At 31.5% G+C, this 12,602-nt stretch overlaps 1 protein-coding gene across 14 annotated transcripts in view; it reads left to right on the forward strand.

Annotated features, from left to right (window-relative positions):
* The first annotated feature begins 2,044 nt into the window (after positions 1-2,044).
* The window catches only part of LOC18428920 (cycloartenol-C-24-methyltransferase), a 31,120-nt gene continuing 20,562 nt past the window's right edge, over positions 2,045-12,602 (forward strand). For 3 of the 14 annotated variants that reach the window (XR_016052937.1, XR_016052930.1, XM_088863211.1), the window contains exons 1-3: positions 2,045-2,245; positions 4,973-5,056; positions 12,287-12,353. Coding sequence is in view for 1 of the 14 variants with exons in the window: in XM_088863211.1 (XP_088719337.1) it covers positions 2,211-2,245; positions 4,973-5,056; positions 12,287-12,353 (186 nt within the window). In the remaining 13 variants the exon portion in view is untranslated. Of the gene's footprint in view, positions 2,246-2,293; positions 2,435-3,945; positions 4,062-4,503; positions 4,522-4,649; positions 4,885-4,972; positions 5,057-11,054; positions 11,818-12,286; positions 12,354-12,602 lie in introns of those variants that run through there. The other 11 variants (XR_016052942.1, XR_016052941.1, XR_016052931.1 and 8 more) reach the window with 10 other exon arrangements.

A 12,602-nucleotide genomic window follows, 5' to 3' on the forward strand; every position in this document is an offset into this window, starting at 1 on the left:
ACTTAATGGGGACACATGGGATCGCGTTCGTATATACAATAGGATCACACTCATATTTGAAATAGGAACGAGATCCCATTTGGTGTTGAATCGTGTTTTTATTTTAGAAAGATCGAACTCCATTCAAGGATTGATCGAGTTCCATGCCCAATTGATCCGCATTTCCATGATAGAACTCCACTTGTATCAATAACCCAACCCTATTACACTTGGATTTATGTTCCTACCAAGCCCCGCAAACCGTTCCCACATAAGCAAGATCTCATTCTGGTTTATTCTAGAATTCATTAGTCATTGGAGTTTCATGGACATAGGGATCATGCTCTCAAATTTCAGGGTTTGAAGACTTTATTTATTCAGGAAAGGGATATTCTTGAATTCACTGGTCATTGGAGTTTCATGGACATAGGGATCACGCTCTCAAATTTCAGGGTTTGAGGACCTTATTTATTCAGGAAAGGGATATTCTAGAATTCGTTAGGCATTGGAGTTTCATGGACATAGGGATCACGCTCTCAAATTTCAGGGTTTGAGGACCTTATTTATTCAGGAAAGGGATATGTAATATTCACGATCGTGCACTGTTGTGTGTGGGGGTCGAGATCCTTTTGTTCATCAGAGCGAGTACCTCATAAAATCGGAGCCAGATCTCAAAATAAAAAAAATTATGTTCTGAGCGAGATCCTGATTATGGAATGCCGGAGCACCATCCTATTGGGGCGCTCCCAATGACTATGTTCAGTTCAACTATGAGGCAATTTTTATTATTTTTTTATTTTGGATTATTATTATTATTTATTTTTCATGCACCTACTGCATCTGCACAATATCTCAGCTCAAAAAGATTTATAAAAAAATAAAAAAGTGCCCATACATAATAGCCGTTTGATACGCTCTTATTGATTCTAAACGTCCGGCCAATACCATTTAATAGGCTGGTTGGTTCACCAATTATTTTCTTTTTCCTTGGAAAAGTTGATTACATTTTCCACCCTAAAAAGTATAATAATTATAGAGAAAGAAAATACCGCATGACGAAAAAAAAAATCATGATTTTAGTATTGTAATTCAAGAAATATTTTTTTCTTAATAGCATTTCATAGCGTTTCTTCTTTCATATTTTTTGAATCTTGAGATTATACTTATAAAGTCATAAATCGTTAACTGAGATTAAAAAACTTACCTAAAAATTTGATCATTAAAGTGTTTAAGTAAATAAATAAAAATATGAGTAATGTCATGTACATCTTTTATGAAAGAAGAATATTTTTATTTACGGTTTATTTTTAATTTTATTATTCATTATGATATTGCTCAATTATAAATTTTATTTTATATTTAAAATTACAATTTTTATTTTATATTTATAATTATAAATTCTATTTTATAGCTATAATTATTTTATATTTAAAATTACAATTTTTATTTTTTATTTAAAATTACAGTTTTCATTTTATACTTATAATTATAAATTCTAATTTATAGTTATAATTATAAATTTTAATTTATAGTGATAGTTTTAAGCTCATTTATTAATTTTTTTAATAATATGCTGTTTTGAAATTATTTTTAGAAGGTTATATTTTTAAAATAAATATTTGAAAAATAACATATATCTAAAATAAATGAATATTACCTTTTTATGTCAAATTTATAGCTTTCGGATGAAATAGTGGAAAACAACATGAATGTAAAATTCATAACATGAATACAGAATATTTTTAAATGAAATATATTGTTTCATTTGTAATTTGTGAAATATTTTAACCAAGTGAAAGTATAATTTTTAACGCAACATTATATATTTTATTTTTTTTGGCTTTTAAATGAAGATTTCAATTTTAAAAGTAAAATAGATATAATGACGTGTCTTAATTTTTTTTGTATAACTGCATTTGCTACAGTGAAAATGCTGTTTCGCTCCAGTGAAAGTGACAATGCTACAGTGGATCTCGTGATTTACGCCTTTTTTACCAAAAAAACTGCTCGAACAGTAAAAATGTCTTTTTTTTTTATCATTAATTGAGGGAAATAATTTTTTAAATATATTAAACATTTGATTGGTGTTGAAACGAACCCAGGAAAATACATTCATGTGCTTTTTTTTTTTTTTACTGAAAATTTGGGTCTTTTTTAGTGGGTTAGGGTTTTGCGAAAAAACCGTGATCTTGGTGGTCATTCTTCAACAATTTGATCCATTTTCTTTCTAAATGGTTGTGTTAATATTGGCTATCATCAAAACCAGGTAACGTGATCTGTTGTTTTATATGTTTTTTTCTTACGATTTTTTTTTAAGCGGGATTTACAGTTATTTGAGCGGGTTAGGGTTTCTCGCGAAACCGTGAATCTGGCGACCATTCTTACTTCAATTTGATCCATTTTTTTTTTTTTTTTGCTGAATGATGGTGTTAAAACTATCTTTCATTAAAATCTGGTAATGTGATTCGTCTTTTTGTATTTTTTTTTTACGATTTTGTTTTTTAGCGAGATTTACAGTTTTTTTGAGCGGGTGTTGGTTTTCCGCAAAATCATGAATTAAGGGGCCATTCTTCATCAATTCGATCCAAATTTTTTGCTGAATGATCTTGTTAATACTAGCTTTCATTAAAATCAGGTAATGTCATTTGTTGTTTTGTATTTTTTTATGATATTTTTAGCAAGATTTATTTGTTTTGTAATTTTATACTAATTATCAAAGAAATCTGATGAATTATTGAAATCTAGGTGTTTTAAAAATTTAATTTTTTTAGCTGTTTACCGTTTATTATTTAGTTTGTTCAGATAAATTTGTTTGTTTATTGATTTGTTGTCTACTGTTGTCAATTTATGCTAGATAAATGTCTTATTGAATACAGTGAGGGATTTGTGTATAGTCAGTTGACCACTAATTTGGATGATTTGTTCCTATATTGAGTCAATGAATTGTTACGTGAATTCAACAAGTGGAAACAATATGACCAAAATGAAGAATAACATAATTTTTTGTTTTGGTTTTAGGTCGTATTTTATTAATTGTATACTTTATTCTAGTCCATGTATGCTTATATATTTCATCCATGATAATTGTACGCTTTTTCTTTTGTGTGATGTAAATTCAATGTATAACACTAGATCATACAAAAAAAGAATATCTCATTATTCGCATATTGATGTAAAAGAATGGAAATTAATAATGTAGTACTCCTATTTTTTATAGGATTCTTAAAAACAAATTTATATGGTTTTTTTTATAAATTTTTGAATTTTGTAAGGCCGAATTTGATTGATCCGTCCGATTCGTTGATCCGAACCACCGATTCATCGATCTGGACCTGTTTTTGGGGTGCATGATCCGGTGCACGGATCCTTTTTCGTAAATAAGTGATAAAAACAAATAATGAATCAATTTGATAATAACAATAGAATGCTAATTTTGATTTAAAAAAAAAGAATTGAATGCCAATTTAAAGAAAGTTGTATATTATTAAAGATAAAAAGGTGTTATCTATTGGCTATTTTGGAGGACCTGGATTTTATGAGTCCACTAACCTATACTCTTCTAGTGCGGGCTCCCTCTAGCACCCATTTTTTATTTATATAGATCTTGGATCCAAATTTTTAAAAATCTATGATCTGCACTACGATGATCATGAATATAAAAAATAAAATAAAATTTGAAAATAGTTTTTTTATATTTTCTTCCGATCCACCAGGTAGGAATTTTTAGGTGTGGCGGTTACTCTTAAAAATGGACATGTGGATAGGATTATTGTAGTACATTTATTATTGCTATACACCACTACCCTTGTCAGATGCCACGAATTTGAACCACAAAAACATGTGGACAATTTCTTGATTGCCTAGGCAAAGCGTTCTCTCTCTCAATATATATATATATATATATATATATATATATATATATTTATATATATATATATATTTTAAATTTTTTTAAATTTTTTTTTTTGGACCCTAGGGATTTTATTTTTATACAATAATTACTATAGACCAAAATAAGAGTGTCAATGAGCTTTACTCAGAGCATGAAATATCCAATTTAAGCTTGACTTGATTAAGTAAAGGTAAGCTTGAGCTTCATTTGTTTACTTAATCAGGTCTATAAATGCGCTGAGTCGAGCAATAAACAATCCAAACGCACTCCTATATACTTGGCAATGTGTAGTATAATATCCTGCTACATAATTTCTTATGTTGGTTTGACAATTTTACTAATATTTTTGCAATGTCAAATACAACTATCGAACTTTAAAGGGGAATCATAAAAAATATTATTTTTTAGATTATTAGCAATAAAGCCCAAATTTTTTAAAACTGTCACGGTGTTTAAACTATTGTGATGGTTAAGAGAGGCATCACAGTGTTTTCAATACCATGATGGTGTATAATCTCTAATAACCCAATAATCATCATGTGTTTGAAATCTATAATCTCTAGTAACCCTATAATCATCATGGTGATTGAAATTCTATCACGATTCTGTGTCAACCGTGATGCCTTCACAGATCTAAGATTATCGTGAAGGTTATTTTCATCGAAAAATACAAATAATATAGAAAATGAGTATGGATGAAGTTTTTGAAAATTTAGGGTCGAAAAGTATATTTTTTTATAATAAAAAAATTTATATAGAGCCGAGGCTCTAAACAATCAACTTAGAGCCCACCTAAAAATTTTCACTAAAAGAAGCTGTTTTGATGCTCAAACAATCAAAATTGATCATTGAGACATCAAGATGCATGGACATTAGAAAAAATGGATTTCAAGTTTTGGAAATAGTGTACCTTGTAATGCATTTTCGGACCATGTTTTCAAGTTTTCACATACCTTTAAATTTTTGTAATTAAAAATAATTTTTTTAATGATAATTTCCCAACTTTAAAGTAGGTGAGCATGTATATCTATGTGCTGGTATGCATGAGATATAGGCCTTCCTGTTTCCACAAAATTCAGATTTGGAGGTTTTTCTATGCAGGATGTCGAAAACTGGAGTTTTGGATCTGGTCTCTGGTGTTGGAGGAAAGAGAGAGAAAACAGAAGTTATTTCTACAGTGCAACGGTAAGTCTATTACCCATGTTTCAATTTTTAAGAGACGCATAAAAAACAATTTTCTCCATTTTATTGTGCATGAGTCACTTTTAATCTTTATGCTATACAGTAAGCTCAGTTTTATGCATTTTGGGAGACTAAAAAAAGAAATCGCAATTGTGACTCTCTGTCTCTGAAAAAAAAACATCACAATTGTGACTCTTTCTCTGTCTAAAAAATAAGAAATCACAATTGTGACTCTTTCTCTCTCTAAAAAATAAATCAGAATTGTGACTCTCTCTAAAAAATAAATCAATTGTCTCTCTCTCTTTTTTTTTAACAAAATTGTGACTCTCTCTCTCTCTAAAAGAGAAATCACAATTGTGAGTCACAGAGTCTACAAGACACGAAATTGGGAAATGTAATTGCCAAATCAAGTGCCAAAAATATAAAGTAAAACGAAAAGCTAACCACAAACGATAAAGGATGAAGTTTCTATAAGTATATCAGTGGTTTACGTTAAAGGACATATGTGGTTAACTGTAAAGGAGAACTGTGGTTAGGATATCTGTGCATCTGTGGTTAACTTTAAAGGATATATGTGGTTAACTTTAGTAACTTTAATGACACTTAACAAGTTAAAAAAAAAAAAAGAAAAAAGAAAAAAGAAAATTTAATAACTTTAATGGAGAACTGTGGTTAACTAACTGTTAAAGGATATCTGTGTATCTGTTGGTTAAAATCATGGATCCAAAATAGAGATGCTTGAAAGACTTATAATTTCTTAAAGGGAAAACTTTATATATGGTTGCAACCTCAAAAAACCATCTGAAGTATTATTTTAATGTTGAAAAAACACTCTAATTGATCATCTCGACATCGAGATGTATGAATATGAAAATAAAAAGTTTTTGAGTCCTGTAAAGAGTGTATCTTGTAACACATATATTTATAGATCTACTTAATTTTAACTATTTTTGGAATTTAAAATTTTTTAATTAAGTATGAAAATAGATTTTAAGATAATGGCAAGAATTTTTTATAATAAAATTACATGTTATGATCAAATTTTAGGGTGTAGTTAATTGGATGGTTTAAGGTTGCAACCTTGTAGAAACCGCAACCTAACTTTAAAGGATATTTGTTGGTTAACTTTAAGGGGTGTTTGATAGGGGGAAGTTTGTGGATGTGGCAGTTAAATATCCCACTTCCATGCTTGATATTATTGTATGGAAGTTGTAAAGTGGAAGGGCGACCTTCCACATGCAGCTGCTTTTTTTTAGTGTTAAAAGTTAAAATGAATGGGAGAGTCCCTTCTACTCCCAAATACTCAGTGTGTCAAACACACCCTAAAGTAAAATGGTTTGATAGGGTTCCAGCCCTATCAAAAATAAAACATCACCTTAAAGGAAAAGTTGACTAGGCAAGTCAAAATCTATTATGCATGAGATGTTTTGTAAAAAAAAAAAAAACTCGCCCCAAAAAAAAAAGCGGGAAAAAAAATAGAAAAAGTTTGTACAAGGTTGCAACTTTTAATGTAAAATTAAGGTTGCACTTCAAAAATCCATCGAAAAATGTTGTTTTAATGTTGAAAACCCCTTCAAGTGATCATCTCGACATTGAGATGTATCAATATAAAAAACAAAAAGATTTCGAGTGCCAAAAACAGTGCACTTGCAACATATTATATAATTTTCTATACTTCCCTTACAACATAGAAGATCTATGCTTCTCTTACCATCCAGCCGTCCAATTTTGATCAAGAGAGCCATTCACCATATGATCTTAGATATGATGTCTCAAAGTATTTTATTTTTAGTTTTTTTTTATACAAAGTGTATGAATATAAAATTTGATACGTGTCATCTTCTCATTGGGTCGTGCCTATAAAAAATACTAAAAATACTTTTTAGTTAAAATATAATGACCAAAATACCCCTTGAAACTTTTAGGGGTATTTTGGTTATTTTATTTTATTGAAAATATTATTTTTATATTTTTTCACTAATGCGAGTTTAATAGAGGATTGGACGTCCAAAATTTGGTGCCAAAATAGTTTATAAAAAAAAAATTTAAAATAAAATAATGTAGAGACGTGACATTGTGATTGAGACAATCTTAACCTTCCATTCAAAATGGACGGTTGGATAAGGGGAAGTATATAAGTTTTATTCTGTAGGGGAAGTATAGAAAGCTTGCCCATTATCTAAACGGTCCATTTTTATTATTTTCATATGTTTATAGATCTACTTGATTTGGACTACGTTTGGAGTTTAAAATTTTATAATTAGAATTGGAAATAGATTTTCAGGCAATCCTAAGAATTTTTAATACCAAAATTACATTTTATGATAAAATTTGGAGATGTGTCTTAATTGGATTGTTTATGGTTGCAATCTTATGCAAACCATACCAAAAAAAACTCATAAAAAAAGAACACGCAAATATATGTTATTTTCCCAATTGAACAATAGAAAAGTATATAAAGAGAATATTTACTTTGGATAAAAAGAGGTCACAATCACTCTTATCCTTCAGATTTTAAATGGGGTGATTGTAAGAGTGTCATTGACTAGAGTCGAAGTTCAAAAGAGAATTTCCCAATGATCGTGATACACCCAAGCTATTCAAGTTGACACCTAATGTCTAGGAGTAATTGTGACTTCCTTATAGTAAGAATAAATAATATTATAATATTCAATTCCTTGAATGATGCAAACAAAAATCTCCCTATTTCCCACTAATAGATTAATTATGGGAAAATATATTTCAATAGATCTAAAGATTCAAAACGTATCTTGAGTCATAAAAATGTCATAAAAATCTTAAGTTTTATATCTTTTAACCCCTTAAGCTAACTTTATCCCCTTTTAACCTATTTTTTTGCCTCAAACAAGTATAAGAAAGACGTATCCTTTTCAAACACCATCATTTCTCTCTCTTCATATGATTTTCTCCTAAATCTCTCTCTACCTATTTTTTCACTCTCTCTCCCGTTAGAGAGACAAAGTGGGTGAATGTTGGAGACAGAGAAATTTGAGGGGAATATATCACGTAAAGAGATGAAGGGTTTAAAATGAACATGTCTTTTTAGATTTGTTAGGGCTAAAAAAATGATTAAAAGTGGGAAAAGTTAGGCAGAAGGTTGAGAGATATATTTTGAATTTTTGGATCTATTGAGATATGAAAACTTAAAATAAAGGATACGAAGATATTTTCCTTAAAATTTTTGTAAAAAGAACCTTTCAAAGAATATCTCACTCTAGAAAAGGGCCCACTTTAACACCCCAAAGGAAAATCACCTCTATGAAAGACCCACCAACATATCTTAACTGGAGGCTTTTCTCTCTCCGTAGGAGCCCCATCTCTCACTAGAGATCCATTTTATCATGATCCGAAAGAGTGAACCATTAATCTTTAGGATAGTGCAAGTATTGGTGATTATGCTTATAACCAAACCTAACAAGAAACAAAATCGAGTAATAATGCAAACATTTCATGTATGAATGGAATGATTTTTTTTTTTTTTATAAATTTTTTCCCATTTTCTATTATGTAGGAGATCCAAGATCTTAAAAAAATATTGTATTATACGTGGTTTGAAAGATATACTAAAAAATGTTATCAACTTATCATAGTATGGGTATTCGACTCCTATTCTAAATATTCTGCTACAATATTTATATGAGAAAATTATGGATACCCACTTTTAATTTACTTTGTAGACATTCAATCTCCCAATACTCTTCGTATCACACTCCTAGCCTAAATAATGTTTTTCTTGTTTTTACCCCCAGTCAAAAATCTAATATGTTAAAGATTAAATTACCCTTTCAATCTTCCCTTACCCGTTAAAACTCTTTTTCTCTCTCCCCTTGATATATTTTTCTCTATCTGCCCAAAATAGAGAAGTCTCGTCTGGCTCAAAAGTGTGCTGGACTGGTAGTGAGGCCTCTTGAATTTGAAGCCAGATTCCGGCCCTACACACTTTTGCGCCGGACGACTATATCCTCTTTAGGTCCAGCACAAACGTGTGCCGGATTAGTTTCCGGTTTTGTATTCCAAAAGTCTCATTACATGTTCGACACACTTTTGTACTGGACTGCATTTTTTCATTATCTTTGCTACGGTCCAGCAAGAAATGTGTTGGACTGGCTTGTTGCTTCCGATGACTGTGTCCAACTCACATTTCTGCCTGACCGAATTTTTTGCCATGTTCTTCCGATCCGGCACTTGTTTTATTGTGCCTATGTTGGACTTGCATTTTTGGGCAAATTCTGCCAGTCTGGCATATTTTGTGTCGGACCGATTCCCATTTTTGCTTCAAGCGGCATGCCACGTGATTTGTTGGAAATGTGAGGAGACGTGTTTCGTCATAAAAATTGTAGCTTTTTGACTTGGGGGTAAAAGCAAGAAAAAACAGTATTTCGGTTAAAGATGTGATATACAAAGGGGATATCTATTATCTATTGAACCTGTTAACCAATCTAGAAAAACAAAAGTTGAATAACCACCTTAAAAATACTTGATAAAAATCACACCCAAGTATGAGTATGGACTTTAATTTCTTGGACAGTTAGATCAAGGTTTCAAGAACTCAAAATTCATTTTTTAGTTCTTTTTTATATCATTCATCGGTTGATTCCAAAGTGATACCCAAAATTCCAAAACAAGCATAAGTTCTTGGTGTTTTGCTTAGTGAGCAAGTGTAAAATTTGCTCCCAAAGAAGCATAGCTTGGATAATTCCCTAAATCATTCTAGAATGAGCTGTTTAACTATTATTTAGCTTCAAGAAAAACCTCCAGTCCAACTCCCCCGGGAAAACCCTCTATTTTGCTCCACGCACTTTTAATTTTAATCTAAAACTACCCTTTGCAACAAAATAATTACATCAAATCCATGAGGCTCAATAATCTATGTTTTGGAGCAAAGCATAATAGGAACCTCCAAGTGACAGACCCAAGGAAGGCTATCACACTCTCTGGAGGTGTGCTAAACTATCCATGAAAGTGCAAAAAAAAAATCATGAAAAGGATGGAGTATGTCCAACCAATCAAACTTGGACAATATTATTAAAAGATTCAAACCATCTATCAAAATCTTAATAGGTTCGAAGCGGGGCTTTACTTTTTTATTTTCATTTCAAGAAGGTACCTCCTTAAAAAAGTTAAAAAATTAGGAATTAATATTGTTTGAGCTCGACAAACCGCAAACAACCGAAAGTATTTTGGTAATTTGGCAGGACTTAAAAGTCCAAGCCAAATTACAATAATACCTTTAGTTGTTCTAGGTTAGTAAACATGGACTTGCCAAATGATGGAATACCTGTTTATGTTTAGCAATATATAAAATTCACTTTTATGCAGTTTTTTTTTTTGAAAAGTTTTATGCAATTGAAATCTTTGTTCCATTTTTCAACCTGAACAACTAGAGATATTATTGTAATTTGGCTCAATCCACTTAACTGGAGAAATGCTCGTGATTCTTTAGGGTTCTCAATCTCGAATAGAGATAAAATGAAATTTTGGTACAAATTTTTTGAGGAGGAATCTTTATGAAATGAAATTTTAAAATGAATGTTGCTGTGGTAAATAGGATCTTTTAAGTCGTTCAATGATTTTATAAGATAATTTGAGCCATTTCATAATATTTTCCTATAAAACTATCACATATATTTGAAAGATTTATTCATGGGGAGAAATATTTGATCCAAAAGCTCACCATTTGATATTGAACCATTGGAAAGATTATGCTGCATTACATAAACACCTTTCTTTTTTCCATTCAAGTGATCATGCTTTTAGAAAGGGACTTGTTGAGTGAGATTTGCAATTGAACATGGAGCAGTCATAACAAATAGTATGGTTGAGAAACAAGTCTCCTTATTGTAAGTTGTAGAATCCAAGGAGATATTGAATTAGTTTAGGCATCTAAAGAGTTGTTGTACACTAATCACGAACTTTGGCCTCTTACAATAAGAAAAAATAATTTTGGACAAATATAGACCTTAGTGAACAAACACTTAGTTAGGATTGAAGAAAATAGAATCTCTATCATTGTTAACAACTCTATAAATTTTAAACGTAGGAAGTGTGTTGACGATTCCAGTTTTAATACTATCAACAATATCCAGGACCACCTAAGGGAACTTGGGATCCATGATAATTTATTTATCCCATGATTCATCATCAGTGTTCTAAATGTATACCACCTGGCACTCAGGCAGCGCTTAGCGGCCCAGCGAGCCTGACCGCCTTGTCTAGGCAGCCGACTAGGTGCCACGGAATCCGCCTAGGCGGGCGCTCAGCTCCCCACCTTGGGCGGGCGTCCGGCTCCCACCCCTGAGCGGCCACCTAGGGCCTACCCATGAGCGGAAATGACCCTTGTTCAGGGGTATGTTTGGGTTTTTTTATTAAAACAAAATTTGAGATCTTTTTTTACTAAAAAATTAAAAGGGAAAATAGTGGCCGAAACCGAAAAGCTTATAATACTTTGCCATGCTGCCTGAATCTGGATTTGCTTGGCGCCCACCTAGGTGCTGGACTGTTCATCATGTCTCTAACCTGCATAATTCATGATTGAGTCTTTTCTCTAGTTGAGCAAGATGTAATCAAGCTCTGTGCTGTTGCTTTAGATGTTGTAGACTTGATTGGGACGCAATTGGATGGAGGTTGACCTGTAACCTCCTTGATCGCTTCCCTACACAATGTGTTAAGGGTCTGAAATACTTGTATATTTGGGGCACACTGATTTTTCCTTTTTCCATTACATGTCAAGGAGATTTCTTTAGGTAAAGTGTTAAATTGTTAATCTTCCGTCGGTAATTTAAATAAATTTCTCATAAATTAATTGAGTGCTCATGGAAATTAAGCGGATGAATTCGCAAAATAACACTTTTAATAGAGGTGTTCCCATCATTTCTTTTTAATCATTATTTTTATCCCATTTTCAAGGGACTATGTTTTTTGTCTATTTGCATTTGATCTCATGGAAAGCTTTCAAAAGATAATTGTGAATACACATATTTTAGTCTTGTCATTAGTATTAAACCGCAACCATTGTACAACTTAGGCTCAACTTCAGATTGACTTTATAATGTGACTAATTTGGTGAGAGTACTTTATATTTTGCATACTTCATGTTTATATCAGCGATTCCCTCATGTATAAATGAAAGTGTATATTGCACATGTTTTTCTCTAGAATGATGCTTTACTCTGTCATTGTTCATTCTAAACTTCTCAGCCTCACCTCTTGTAGGTACCATGGGTATCATGAAGGAGATGAGGAATCAAGGAAACTTAGGAATGCCAATTATGCTGACATGGTGAGAAGTTGATATCTATCTTTTCATGCTTTGTATTCTCTTTCGAATGTTCGTTTCTTTAGGGCATACTTGTTTTGTGGAAGCCACGCCTGTCTACAACTGTTTGTAGGAAGTACGACGTTATTTTGGTAGCCATTGCTTCTAGGGGCTTCTAAGACAACATTAATTTGACATGTTTCGAGGAGAACACTAATTTGACATGTTTTGTGGAGGCCACTACTTCTATTCTAACCGAATGAAGCGGCAACT

This window comes from Amborella trichopoda, chromosome 3 (genome assembly GCF_054954075.1).
Source record: "Amborella trichopoda isolate Santa Cruz 75 chromosome 3, AtrichopodaSantaCruz75HAP2 v2.0, whole genome shotgun sequence".
Classification (NCBI taxonomy): domain Eukaryota; kingdom Viridiplantae; phylum Streptophyta; class Magnoliopsida; order Amborellales; family Amborellaceae; genus Amborella; species Amborella trichopoda.